This window comes from Capricornis sumatraensis, chromosome 12 (assembly GCF_032405125.1).
Source record: "Capricornis sumatraensis isolate serow.1 chromosome 12, serow.2, whole genome shotgun sequence".
Taxonomy (NCBI): domain Eukaryota; kingdom Metazoa; phylum Chordata; class Mammalia; order Artiodactyla; family Bovidae; genus Capricornis; species Capricornis sumatraensis.
This window is the reverse complement of record NC_091080.1, coordinates 11,677,871-11,691,196: the sequence shown is the minus strand read 5'-3', so window position 1 is coordinate 11,691,196 and position 13,326 is coordinate 11,677,871. Positions and strand designations below refer to the sequence as shown.

Here is a 13,326-nt window from a genome sequence, read left to right as displayed (position 1 = left end):
CTTTGTGACTCCATGGATTGGAGCCTACCAGGCTCCTCCACCCATGGGATTTTCCAGGCAAGAGTACTGGAGTGGGGTGCCAGTGCCTTCTCCGATTGGTAAAGCAGATCTTGGGAAAAAGTGATTTTGTAAAAGTATCTCTGTTGATGGTCTTGGCTAGTATTTGAGATCTTACATATTTGAAAAATCTGTTCTTTGTCACGATCAGTGGGTGGTTAGGATAAATGCAGAATTGTACTTAGAAAATAATTTTCCTTTAATTTCAAAGAGATTTAAAAGTCTATTAGATAACTTTCTAGCTTCCAGTGGCTCTGCTGAGAAGTTTCTTTTCATTTTGAGCCTTGATCTTTAGTCTTGAGTTGCTTTGTCGCTTGGGACCTTTTTAAAGATCTTCTCTTTATTTCTGCTGATCTAAACATTTTACTTGGTACCTTTTCTCCTCCAGTGGGTCTTTGGAAATGTATGGAGACAATTTAGGTAGTCACAGTGACTAGGAGTGCTAAGGGAGAATGCTTTGGCATTTAGTAGCTAGAGGTCAAAGAAGTTAATTTACTTGCAAATACAGGAAGCATTCTCACCTGGAATTTAGTAGTATCCCTATTAAGAAGTATTGTGACCTTGGTAAAATGTAAGAATAATCCTAATGTTCATACTGATTATAGTGTTTGGCAAGAGAAACAAGATGTGTGTGCACCAGGACCAGTCAACTTGATTGTAATTTGTTATAGACATGCTATGAGAAACAGTGGAGGAAGAAAGAGTACATGACACAGAACAAATCGAAGGAGAATAAAGATCATTATGTGAAATATAACCATCAGATTATCTGTGAGGTATATGTATATATGCCATGTTACTGATTTGATTTTTGGTTGGACATTTTCTGCGCTATTTTGCTTAATCAGATTTTGACACTTTTCCCCCTGTATTTCCAAGTAGTACCTGTTCTTTGATAGGTTTATGTTATTATTCAGTCACTCAGTTGTGTCTGCCTCTTTGCATCATGTGAACTGTAGCACACCAGGCTTCCCTGTCCTTCACCAGGGAAAGTTTATAAATAAATATCTAATTGTAATCCAAACACTTAGCAATTCCAGATCCAGAAAGAACTGAGAATTTTTTGGGTTTTTTTTTTGCTAAGACTAGAACTTGACTGACAGTGATTGATACATTTTAAATGAGGTGGGGACTCAGAAAAGAACTGAGCTAGAGGTATACTTGCACAGTTTCATAGCAGTTTCTGTGGTTTAAGTTTGTAGTTCTGTTTCACCAGTCTTGGGAAATGAATTACCAGAGCAGCATGTATAGATAGCCATAACAATGCAAATATTCAGTAACAAAGACCACTTGCTTTTGAATATCCACCATTTTTTCATGGTTCATATCATTGCTTTACTTCACTAATGTGGCTAACCAGGCAAACTGTACATTAGAAACATAAGAGTCTAACCAAGCAAAGAGAGATTAAGATAATGAGGTGGGAAGATGTTAAATGAGTAGTTTGATAATTAAGTATTAATGCAGTCTTCATTTTAATATGCATATGATTACTTTTACTTTTCAGAACCTAAATCACAGCCGCAGCAGCTTCATCAAGGACAAAACAGAATGTCAAATACTGAGCAAAATGGAGTAAAAGATAATAATCAACCACGATATCTTCCTCGAAATGATACCAGACAGCCAAGAAATGAAAAACCTCCTCGTTTTCAAAGAGACACCCAAAATTCAAAGGCAGTTTTAGAAGGCAGTGGATTACCTAGAAACAGAGGTTCTGAAAGACCAAGTACTTCTTCAGGATCTGAAGTATGGGCTGAAGAGAGAATCAAATGTGATAGATCATATTCTAGATACGATAGAACTAAAGGTACTTCTTACCTTTTAAGTTCCCCACACAGTGATACTGTATTTACAAAAAGGGATAACTGTATGCAAAGCCGATCAGGAAAAGGTCCATCCTATGCAGAGGCAAAAGAAAATCCTTTTCCTCAAGAATCCATAGATTATAATAATCACAAACGTGGGAAAAGAGAAAACCAAACAGCAAATTTGGATCATTTTTATGACAGGAAGCCACGAACAATAAATAATGAAGCTTTTAGTGGTGTAAAAATTGAAAAACATTTTAATATAAATACTGAACACCAGAATCCTGTCCGAACGAATAGTTTCATTGGTGTTCCAAATGGAGAGACAGAAATGCCACTGAAGGGAAGACGAGTGGGACCTATTAAGCCAGCAGGACCCATCACGGCTTCATCCTATGATGATAAAATATTTTACAGTAGTGGTCCCAAAAGAAGATCTGGGCCAATTAAACCCGAAAAAGTACTAGAATCATCTATTCCTATGGAGTATGCAAAACTGTGGAAATCTGGAGATGAATGTTTAGCACTTTATTGGGAAGACAACAAGGTATGCATGCTGTAAAGTTATTAAATACTAATATTACTGAATGTAACAGTCTAGTGAGACCATAGAAAGCCATTGCTTTGGGACAGGGTTTCAGTCTCTGGTTGTACTTGTTTATAGTCTTTGAACAGATGTATGCATATGTAACTTATCAAACGAAGAGCAAAATATTTAATATTTTTTATGGATGCTTAGAAGTCCCATAATACTTGGTTGTTAGGTTTGATTTTCACTTGCATATCAGAAAAGTATTGTAAAAGTGAATAAATGAGGTTGACAAGTTACTTTAGTATCATCTACTGAGCTTAATATTTACTTTTGTTTATTTTACTTAATAAAATAATTTATTTTATTTATTTTACTTAATAAAATTTATTTTATTTATTTTACTTAATATTTGCTTTTCTTTCTAATAAAATTGTACTGATTCATAAGGAAGCAAATCAGTTGAATGGCACACAGTTAAGTTCTGCAGATGTCATTTAATTTAAAGATAATATACATAATTAGCCTACTTTAAAAATATTATGAGGAGGAAGGTTAACTATTTAGCTAATAATAAATAATTTAAGAGTTATTAAACCAATAATTTAAACAGCCTTGTGTTCTACATTATATACTGGCTAAAAGGAAAAGGGGGGGAAACATGGAAATGGAAAGACACAAGATGAGACTGAGAAGGAATACAGTGAATCAGGTAAAAGAGCCTGACAAAAGGACGAAGACCGACACAGTGAGAACAGGAAAGGAAGAGGCCAGAGGGACCCTCAGACAGGAGGGACTTTGTTTGTGTCTCCATTTCTGCCCAGCATGCTCCTCCACTAACTGCTCTTCTGATCCTTGAAGACTTGGCTCAGAGACTTCCTAGAGGAAGCCTTCTTTGTCTGCACCCTCCTCCCTTCTACATTATTGTCTTTCTCAATCAGTGCCTTGTTCACTTTCTAAAGCTTATCACAGTTTGTAAGTATTTTTGTTTTTGGTTCCTATATTGATAACTGTTTCCCCTGCCATGATTTTAAGTCCCTTGAAGACAGGACCATATCTCTCTAGTTTTTCTCTATTGCCCTGTTCCTCTCACAGTGTAGGAATTTCATAATTATTTTTTAACTTTGTTAACTAGTTCATTCTCCAGGAGGCACTTGCATAGAAAAAAAACTTGAGTGGTTAGGGCACTGGAGATATTGTTGTTGTTGTTCGGTCGCCCAGTCATGTCCCACTCTATGCGACCCCATGGACTGTAGCCCTCCAGACCCCCTGTCCCACACCATCTCCTGAAGTTTGCCTCACTTCATGTCCATTGCATCGGTGATGCCATCCAGCCATCTCGTCCTCTGACAGCCTCTTACCTTTCTGCCCTCAATCTTTCCCAGCATCAGGGACTCTTCCAGTGAGTCAGCTGGAGATATTAGCAAGGTAATAAAAACCAGAGGTAGTCGTACTAGGAAAACTATTGTGAAGGACCAAGGTGAATGTGAAGATCAAGTAAAAAAACATATTTGTAACAAATATTTTATGTATAGCGTAATTTCAGTTGAGATGGCTGTGCCCATATGTGTGACTGGAAGGAATAGTGGAGATAATGTTACATGAAGATTTCAAGGAATGAAATTTAGGCTAGGAAGTGTGGTAGGATGTTTTAAGAGATGCTGTATGGCTTGGGATCAGGAAACAGGCCCCATTGTGTTCAATGAATGATGAGGAATAAACAGGGTGTTCAGTTCAGTACAGTTCGGTCGCTCAGTCGTGTTCGACTCTTTGCGACACCATGAATTGCAGCATGCCAGGCCTCCCTGTCCGTCACCAATTCCCAGAGTTCACTCAAACTCATGTCCCTCGAGTCAGTGATGCCATCCAGCCATCTCAATCTTGGTCGTCCCCTTCTCCTCCTGCCCCCAATCCTTCCCAGCATCAGGGTCTTTTCCAATGAGTCAACTCTTTGCATGAGGTGGCCAAAGTACTGGAGTTTGAGCTTTAGCATCGGTCCTTCCAAAGAAATCCCAGGGCTGATCTCCTTCAGAATGGACTGGTTGGATCTCCTTGCAGTCCAAGGGACTCTCAAGAGTCTTCTCCAACACCACAGTTCAAAAGCATCAATTCTTTGGCACTCAGCTTTCTTCACAGTCCAATGCTCTTATCCATACATGACCACTGGAAAAACCATAGCCTTGAAGAGACAGACCTTTGTTGGCAAAGTAATATCTCTGCTTTTCAACATGCTATCTAGGTTGGTCATAACTTTCCTTCCAAGGAGTAAGGGTCTTTTAATTTCATGGCTGCAGTCACCATCTGCAGTGATATTGAAGCCCCAAAACATAAAGTCTGCCACTGTTTCCCCATCTATTTCCCATGAAGTGATGGGACCAGATGCCATGATCTTCGTTTTCTGAATGTTGAGCTTTAAGCCAACTTTTTCACTCTCCTCTTTTACTTTCATCAAGAGGCTTTTTAGTTCCTCTTCACTTTCTGCCATAAGGGTGTCATCTGCATATCTGAGGTTTTTGATATTTCTCCCAGCAATCTTGATTCCAGCTTGTGCTTCTTCCAGCCCAGCGTTTCTCATGATGTCCTCTGCATAAAAGTTAAATAAGCAGGGTGACAATATACAGCCTTGACGTAATCCTTTTCCTATTTGGAACCAGTCTGTTGTTCTATGTCTAGTTCTAAATGTTGCTTCTTGACCTGCATACAGGTTTCTCAAGAGACAGGTCAGGTGGTCTGATATTCCCTTCTCTTTCAGAATTTTCCACAGTTTATTGTGATCCACACAGTCAAAGGCTTTGGCATAGTCAATAAAACAGAAATAGATGTTTCCCTGGAATTTTCTTGCTCTTTTCATGATCCAGTGGATGTTGTCAATTTTATCTCTGGTTCCTCTGCCTTTTCTAAAACCAGCTGGAACATCTGGAAGTTCACGGTTCATGTAGTGCTGAAGCCTGGCTTGGAGAATTTTGCGAATAACTTTATTAGCATGTGAGATGAGTTCAATTGTGCGGTAGTTTGAGCATTCTTTGGCATTGCCTTTCTTTGGGATTGGGATGAAAACTGACATTTTCCAGTACTGTGGCTACTGCTGAATTTTCCAAATTTGCTGGCATATTGAGTGCAGCACTTTCACACCATCATCTTTCAGGATTTGAAATAGCTCAACTGGAATTCCATCTAGCTTTGTTTGTAGTGATGCTTTCTAAGGCCCACTTGACTTCACATTCCACGATGTTTGGCTCTAGGTGAATGATTACACCATTGTGATTATCTTGGTCATGAAGCTCTTTTTTGTACAGTTCTTCTGTGTATACTTGCCACCTCTTCTTAATATCTTCTGCTTCTGTTAGGTGCATACCATTTCTGTCCTTTATCCAGCCCATCTTTGCATGAAATATTCCCTTGGTATCTCTAATTTTCTTGTAGAGATCTCTAGTCTTTCCCATTCTGTGGTTTTCCTCTATTTTTTTGCATTGATCGATGAAGAAGGCTTTCTTATCTCTCCTTGCTATTCTTTGGAACTCTGCATTCAGATGCTTATATCTTTCCTTTTCTCCTTTGCTTTTCACTTTTCTCCTTTTCACAGCTATTGTAAGGCCTCCCCAGACAGCCATCTTGCTCTTTTGCATTTCTTTTCCATGGGGATGGTCTTGACCCCTGTCTCCTGTACAATGTCATGAACGTCCGTCCAGTTTATCAGGCACTCCTTTTATCAGATCTAGTCCCTTAAATCTATTTCTCATTTCCACTGTATAATCATAAGGAATTTGATTTAGGTCATACCTGAATGGGTTAATGGTTTTCCCCCTTTTCTTCAATTTAAGTCTCAATTTGGCAATAAGGAGTTCCTGATCTGAGCCACAGTCAGCTCCCGGTCTTGTTTTTACTGACTGTATAGAGCTTCTCCATCTTTGGCTACAAAGAATATAATCAGTAAGATTTCGGTGTTGGCCATCTGGTGATTTCCACGTGTAGAGACTTCTCTTGTGTTGTTGGAAGGGAGTGTTTGTTATGACCAGTGTATTCTCTTGGAAAAACTCTTATTACCCTTTGCTCTCTTCATTCTGTACTCCATGGCCAGATTTGCCTGTTACTCCAGGTGTTTCCTGACTTCCTACTTTTGCATTCCAGCCCCCTATGATGAAAAGGACATCTTTTTTGGATGTTAGATCTGAAAGATCTTGTAGGTCTTCATAGAACCCTTCAGCTTCTTCAGCATTGCTGGTTGGGACATAGGCTTAGATTACTGTGAAACTGGTTTGCCTTGGAAACGAACAGGGTGTTAGGTGTTACCTAATGATAGCAGCAAGAAGGGGTCCAGGTACAATAGATGGCATAGTCTTTTAAGGTTTTTTTGTGAATGTGGCTAGTAGCAGCTTCTCTGCTGTCAAGTTTTTATTCAAGGCTGAAAGGAGAGGAGGAGACTGCACTAACTGTGTCTTTTCTTTTTTTCAAGAAAAGTAAAAGCCTTCCCAGAAATACCAACAGATAATCTCATTGGTTGGAACTGTTTTACATGGCTACTCCTTGGCTCTTATGGAGACTTGGAAAGCAAGTGCAGGTGTTCATCACTATCTGGACACTTACTCTTGCAGCTGAGACCACTCACTTTCCCAAACACAAGAACTATTTGATTTAGCTAGTGCAGGAATTACTTATGCTTTGGCATTTCTCCATTAAGGTAGAACCAAGAAGTAGTTGAAAATTAGAGTTAGTTTATAGAGCTAACATTGTCTACCTTTGAGGGTTCACTTTTGTAGGGGACTTCCCTGATATCTCAGTTGGTAAAGAATCCACCTGTGATGCAGGCAACTCCAGTTGGATTTCTGGGTCAGGAAGATGTGCTGGAGAAGGGATAGACTACCCACTCCAGTATTCTTGGGCTTCCCTTGTGGCTCAACTGGTAAAGAACGCACCTGCAATGCAGGAGACCTGGGTTCGACCCTGGGTTGGGAAGATCCCCTGGAGAAGGAAAATGTTGCCCACTCCAGTATTCTGGCCTACAGAATTCCATGACTACATGTATATGTGTAGTCCATGAGGTCACAGAGTTGGACACGACTGAGCAACTTTGACTTTGTCTTTTTGTCACTTCTATAAGATGCTTCTGTGAATGGTAAAGATGAAGGTGGCAAAAATTATTTTTTGCATTGAACAATGTGGAATTGGTGACCCTGACAAACAGAGGAAGTGAATAATTTGAGTTCAAGTCCAATAATGTTTGAAAGGCTTGATAAGAAGACACAAGCTTTCCACTGAAATCCTGTATGGATCGTGTCCTTGTACTAAGTGCAAAATACAAGCAAGCCAGTAGGAAGCCTAAAATCATCCCTGCACATCATCAAGGGTATCTACTTGTACTCTGTCTGCCAGCTTCCCAAAATATAATCCTCTTTGAGGGAAAGTAATATTTTTTAGAACCTCTTCATGGTATTTCACCTATTGATAGAATGTCTGGCATCCTAAAAAAAAAAAAATTATGAGGCATGTTAAAAATATAGAGAGAATATGAATGACCAGAAACAAAGCAACAGAGAATAATGACAGTCCTAAGATATGTAAACTTAGACAAGTTCTTCAACAAATATTGAGTAGTCAACAAACCATAATTGAGTAGCTGCTATGTGTTAGGTGCTTGGGATACATCAGATAGTTTTGCCTGTGCTATGAACCGAGTATCTTCAAATACCTGATCAGATTGTTATTAAAGCTTTACTTTCAACTGTAATTTTCTCAGAAAATCAATAATACTAAATTCATATATTGTCTCTACTGAATATACTCTAAATAATCTCATATAGCTTCTGAAAGGTGGTGCCTAATATTTCCCAAAATATTTTGAGCTTTTAGAGGATTGTTGGAATAATTGAATGATCTCCTAAGGGGACTGCTTTGATTTTATGTGGATGTTTTTCAGTTTAGAGTGAAGGATTGTAGGCTATGTATAGATACACCATTAAGCAAATAAGATAAATAATACTCTGTGAAAGAGATGGCATTAGTTATCTTATAAAACCACCTAATTTAAGAGATAACTTTTCAGTGTCTTATCAAGAACAGGCAACTTTCCAATTTTCTAGCCAGAGACTAGGGTAAAGGCTTAAGAAAAGCATTATCTATAACTGTCATTAAGAAACCATAATCTTAACTGCAGTATAAATGATGTTTTGGAAGCAATCAGTTAGTATCATTTAAAACATTCCTCATGATATCTTGCCTTCTCTCAAGCTTTACTTTCATAGAAAGACTGAGCATTCTCCCTGTACATCTGCCATGACTAGTTCAGCTCTTTCAGCCTTATCAACTGGGATAGACCCTTAAAGTGGTCTCCTTGCCTTAAGTCTTATTCCTCTTAAAATCGTCACTGGAACTGCCGTCACTGTGATCTTGTCATTCTTCCTAGTTAAAATATTTCACTTGTAGTCTAGCATGCCTATAGAGCCTCTATCCACTGACCCTTACTATCTTGTCTTATTGGCAACCCTTCTTACATCATGCCATAATTAGTTTAAAACTATTTGTTATATCCTATACTCAGACGGTTGGAGAAGGAAATGGCAACCCACTCCAGTACTCTTGCCTGGAAAATTCCATGGACAGAGGAGCATGGTAGGCTACAGTCTACGGGGTTGCAAAGAGTCAGACACGACTGAGCGACTTTACTTTCTTTATACTCAGACGGTAAAGCGGCTGCCTACAATGCAGGAGTCCCAGGTTCAATCCCTGGGTCAGGAAGATCTGGAGAAGGAAATGGCAACCCACTCCAGTATTCATGCCTGGAAGATCCCATGGACTGAGGAGCCTGGTGGGCTACAACCCATGGGGTTGCAAAGAGTCGGACACAACTGTGTGACTTCACTTCACTTCACTTCATACTCTTCTTCATGTTTTGTTTCTGTAACTTTTACTGGAACACCTTTCTCAGTTCTTAGCTTGGCTAAATACTCTTCATCCTTGAAGATTATACCCATTGTTATTTGCCCCAGGAAGCTTTTCCTGCACTCCTAGCCATATCAAATGCCATATCACTACACCTTTACTTTCCATGTTATATAGAAGTCATTTTTTACACAGGTTATCTTTAGTAAGTTCCTAAAAGGATGTCAAGTTGTTTTTCTAGGTTATATATTATGATTGTTTGTCATTGTTGAACTTAACTGACATAATTGTTTAAAAAGCTTACAGTTGAAGTATTCGAGAAATACAGCGCTTTACAGAACATGGAAGTGTAAGGCTAAGAAATAAAGGAGGAAAGGAGAGATGTGGATATATAACTAGATCTCTAAGATAAGGAAAAATTCTGGCATGGTATCTCTAATCTTCTTGCATCCAGATCTGGAAAAGAAATACCATGATTAATTTAGTAACTTTAATAGTATGGCACATACTAGTTAGTTGGGCTTCCCAGATGGTGCTAGTGGTAAAGAACCTGCCTGCCAATGCAGGAAGCGTAAAGGACGCAGGTTAGATCCCTGGGTCAGGAAGATCCCTTGGAGGAGGGTATGGCAATCCACTCCATTATTCTCGCCTGGGGAATCCCATGAACAGAGGAGTGTGGCAGGCTGCAGTCCATAGGATCACAAAGAGTCAGACACAACTGAGGTGACTTGGCAAACACACACACACACACTAGTAAAAGCAGATTCTTTCTTGGTACACCCACAGTAACTGCTCATTTCGAAGGTTATCAAGAATAAGAATTTTTGTTGCCTTTAGCATTTTTTGATTCTGGTGAACCCATGAAGGTTATTGAACTCAGGCTTGGCTACTTGCTGCTTGAAAGCCAATTTTTGAGAACCAAGTGTTGGGTAAAAGGTAAGACGGCTTTGTTGAGGAAACTGGTGCTGTTCTGGGAAGAAGATGGACTCATGGCCCGAAAACTAGCTCCCCTAACCAGCTCCCTTTTGCTAATCAGGGGAAAGAACTTTTAAAGGAGATATTTAGGGAGTTACAGGTAGATGGAAGGGTTGGTGGAGGGGAGCTACATGCAGAACAGCTCCAAAAATCATCTTGAAATTAGTCATGTAGTGGTCTCATCAGCATCATATAGTTGTTTTAAGTACAAGTATTGTTCCCATTTCCTTGAGGCCAGTTCTTGAAATTGTGTAAGATGGAAGAGCTTATGCCATAACTACAGTCTGGTCATCATGTGGTTAACTTCTGTCTATTGGGGGTTTCGGTATCTGCAAAACAGTCAAAGGATTTAACTCAGAATATGTATCTGTAGCTCTTGAGGAGAAACTGAAGGTCCTTTACTTTGCTTAATGGCTAAACTATTATTTTGTCTTGCTTGACTGTTTTCCTTTGTTTCCACGTTGTTTCACTTCTCTGATTGCATTTATTCCTTGGTTAAGCTTTTCTGTAGACAAGCAGCAGATGGAGGACCTGGGGGAGAAGGAGCGTCTGTCCCAGGAAGGTCTTGTGGGGTCCTGTTACACTGAGTCACTGTCAGAGTAGACTGTTAAAAGAGCGTCCAACTCCCTTGTTTGAAAAAAGACTTTCCTTGAGAGTAAATAAGAATTTTAAGAGTTTTTTGTTGCTATTTCATGTTCATTAAGCAACATTCAGATCTATAATTTGAGTCCTAAATGGGTTGATCTATAGTGAAGGGAATACTCCGATCAGTTGATCTACTCCAAGTTGCCTTAACAGATAAATTAAAAATTGAAGTTATGATGTGAATTCAGTTCCTTGTGACTTTGTGCATTGGTTCCCAGAGCCAAGTAATACTGGATAAACTGAAGAAATAAAAGGGTTTGGTCTTACAGTGTCTTAAATCCTATAAATCCTAGATATAAGTAGTGTGCTTACTTCCTGCCTGGGAACTCTGCTTCACCACAGCTGCCTGTATGACTATAGCAATGACAATGAGCCTTTGAGGATTTTTCTTTGACATGTATTTCTGTTTTTTAAATGAATTACTTCATACTTATACACTCTAATTAGTACATAAGAACTGTTTTACTAATGGCAAAGGGCTTCAGTGGCTAACAAGGAGACGTTGAAGAACACTAGTTCTTTTTGCACCCATTAGTATGTGAATATTCTCTACTGATCCTCTTGGTTCTGAAATCTTACTAATGCTCAGTGTATGTCAGAACTCACACAGATAAGAGAATCTCTCTTTTTCTTAGCCAATTTATGATTATCTAAAGTAAATTTTGGACTCTGTGGGAGAAAGTGAGGGTGGGATGATTTGAAAGAATGACACTGAAGCATGTGTATTACCATATGTAAAACAGATAACCAGTGCAAGTTCGATGCATGAAGCAGGGCTCAAAGCCCATGCTCTGGGATAACTTAAGGGATGGGGTGGGGAGGAAAGTGGGAACCGGGGTTCAGATGGGGAGACACATGTGCCCCTGTGGCTGATTCATGTTGATGTATGGCAAAAACCATAACAATATTGTAACGTAATTATCCTCCAGTTAGAATAAATTAAAAATGCATTATCTTAAAAATTATTTTTTTAAATATTATATATTTCAAAGTTGCTAAGAGAATTTATATCTTAGCTAACAGATTTATATCTTTAAAGTTTTCATCCTAAGGAAAAAAATATAACCATTTGTGGTGATGGACACTAACTAGACTTATTGTGGTGGTCATTTCACAATATATACATATATCAGAATATTATGTTTTCCACTTAAAGCTAATACAATGATATTGCAATACAATTGATTGAAAAATGAGCTTTCAAAAAATACTAACATTGTAACATTTCAAGTATTTATATTTCCATCATGCATCACCTTATCTAGACAACGTTGATCGTCCTGTTTAAAACTCCTTTTTGTCTCCTCAGTTTTACCGAGCAGAAGTTGAAGCTCTTCATTCTTCAGGTATGACAGCAGTTGTTAAATTCATTGATTATGGAAACTATGAAGAGGTGCTACTAAGCAACATGAGGCCCATTCAGTCAGAGGCATGGGTATGTGATCCAAATTATATACAAAGACATAAGCTGTTTTGAAGGAAATAAATAGCTCTGAAAGATTAGTCATAGCAATATTAAATTTTCCAGTGGAAAAATGTTTTGTTTAAAACTGGCTACTCCTAAAGTAAGGTTTTAATTAATAATTACCTTAAGCTACAGTAAGAATGAGTGCATTGCAATTACTTCTTTTATATAATGCTTTGTTATATTATGTTTGGCGATAAGTGCCCTTATTTATGTTTGCCAAAAATGTGTATGTGTTTTTATGAGTCTTTATGCATATTTTATTCTTGCCCAGTTTGTTACTATTTAAATTTGACTAAATTATGTCCAGCAATTGTCAAATTTAAATCTCTTCTGGATACATGTATAATCTTTATTATTTTAGTTAAATGTAAAATTAAGAAAAACGCTTTAAATTATATATGAATTCATATGCATTTACTACACATATATATGTACATGTACAGATTAAATTTAAATATCTTTGTTGAATAATATTTAATTTTGTTGCCAAATGTTATGTCAAAACTGACAGTTTTGTTGATATAATTTAGATAGTATTGACCTCCTGGAGTCCATTGTATACAAGATTTATGTAACTTTATATAGAGTCTCTACATTTAGGCAAAAACAAGAGGACAAAGCATATTAGAATTTGTTTAATACAGATTTTTTTACAAATTTCTGTCTGTAATTTGTGGGTTCAGTTCAGTTCAGTTGCTCAGTCATGTCCGACTCTTTGCGACACCATGAATCACAGCACGTCAGGCCTCCTTGTCCATCACCAACTCGTGGAGTTCACTCAAACTCATGTCCATCAAGTCGGTGATGCCATCCAGCTATCTCATCCTCTGTCGTCCCCTCCTCCTCCTGCCCCCAGTCCCTCCCAGCATCAGAGTCTTTTCCAATGAGTCAACTCTTCACATAAGGTGGCCAAAATATTGGAGCTTCAGCTTTAGCATCAGTCCTTCCAATGAACACCAAGGGCT

General features: G+C 38.3%; 1 protein-coding gene across 1 annotated transcript in view; it reads left to right on the top strand.

Annotated features, from left to right (window-relative positions):
* TDRD3 (tudor domain containing 3) overlaps positions 1 to 13,326 on the top strand; it is a 134,798-nt gene that overhangs the window by 67,261 nt on the left and 54,211 nt on the right. Inside the window, exons 8-9 of the mRNA XM_068984494.1 lie at positions 1,565 to 2,415; positions 12,203 to 12,328. Of these exons, the coding sequence (XP_068840595.1) occupies positions 1,565 to 2,415; positions 12,203 to 12,328 (977 nt within the window). The remainder of the gene's footprint in view (positions 1 to 1,564; positions 2,416 to 12,202; positions 12,329 to 13,326) is intronic.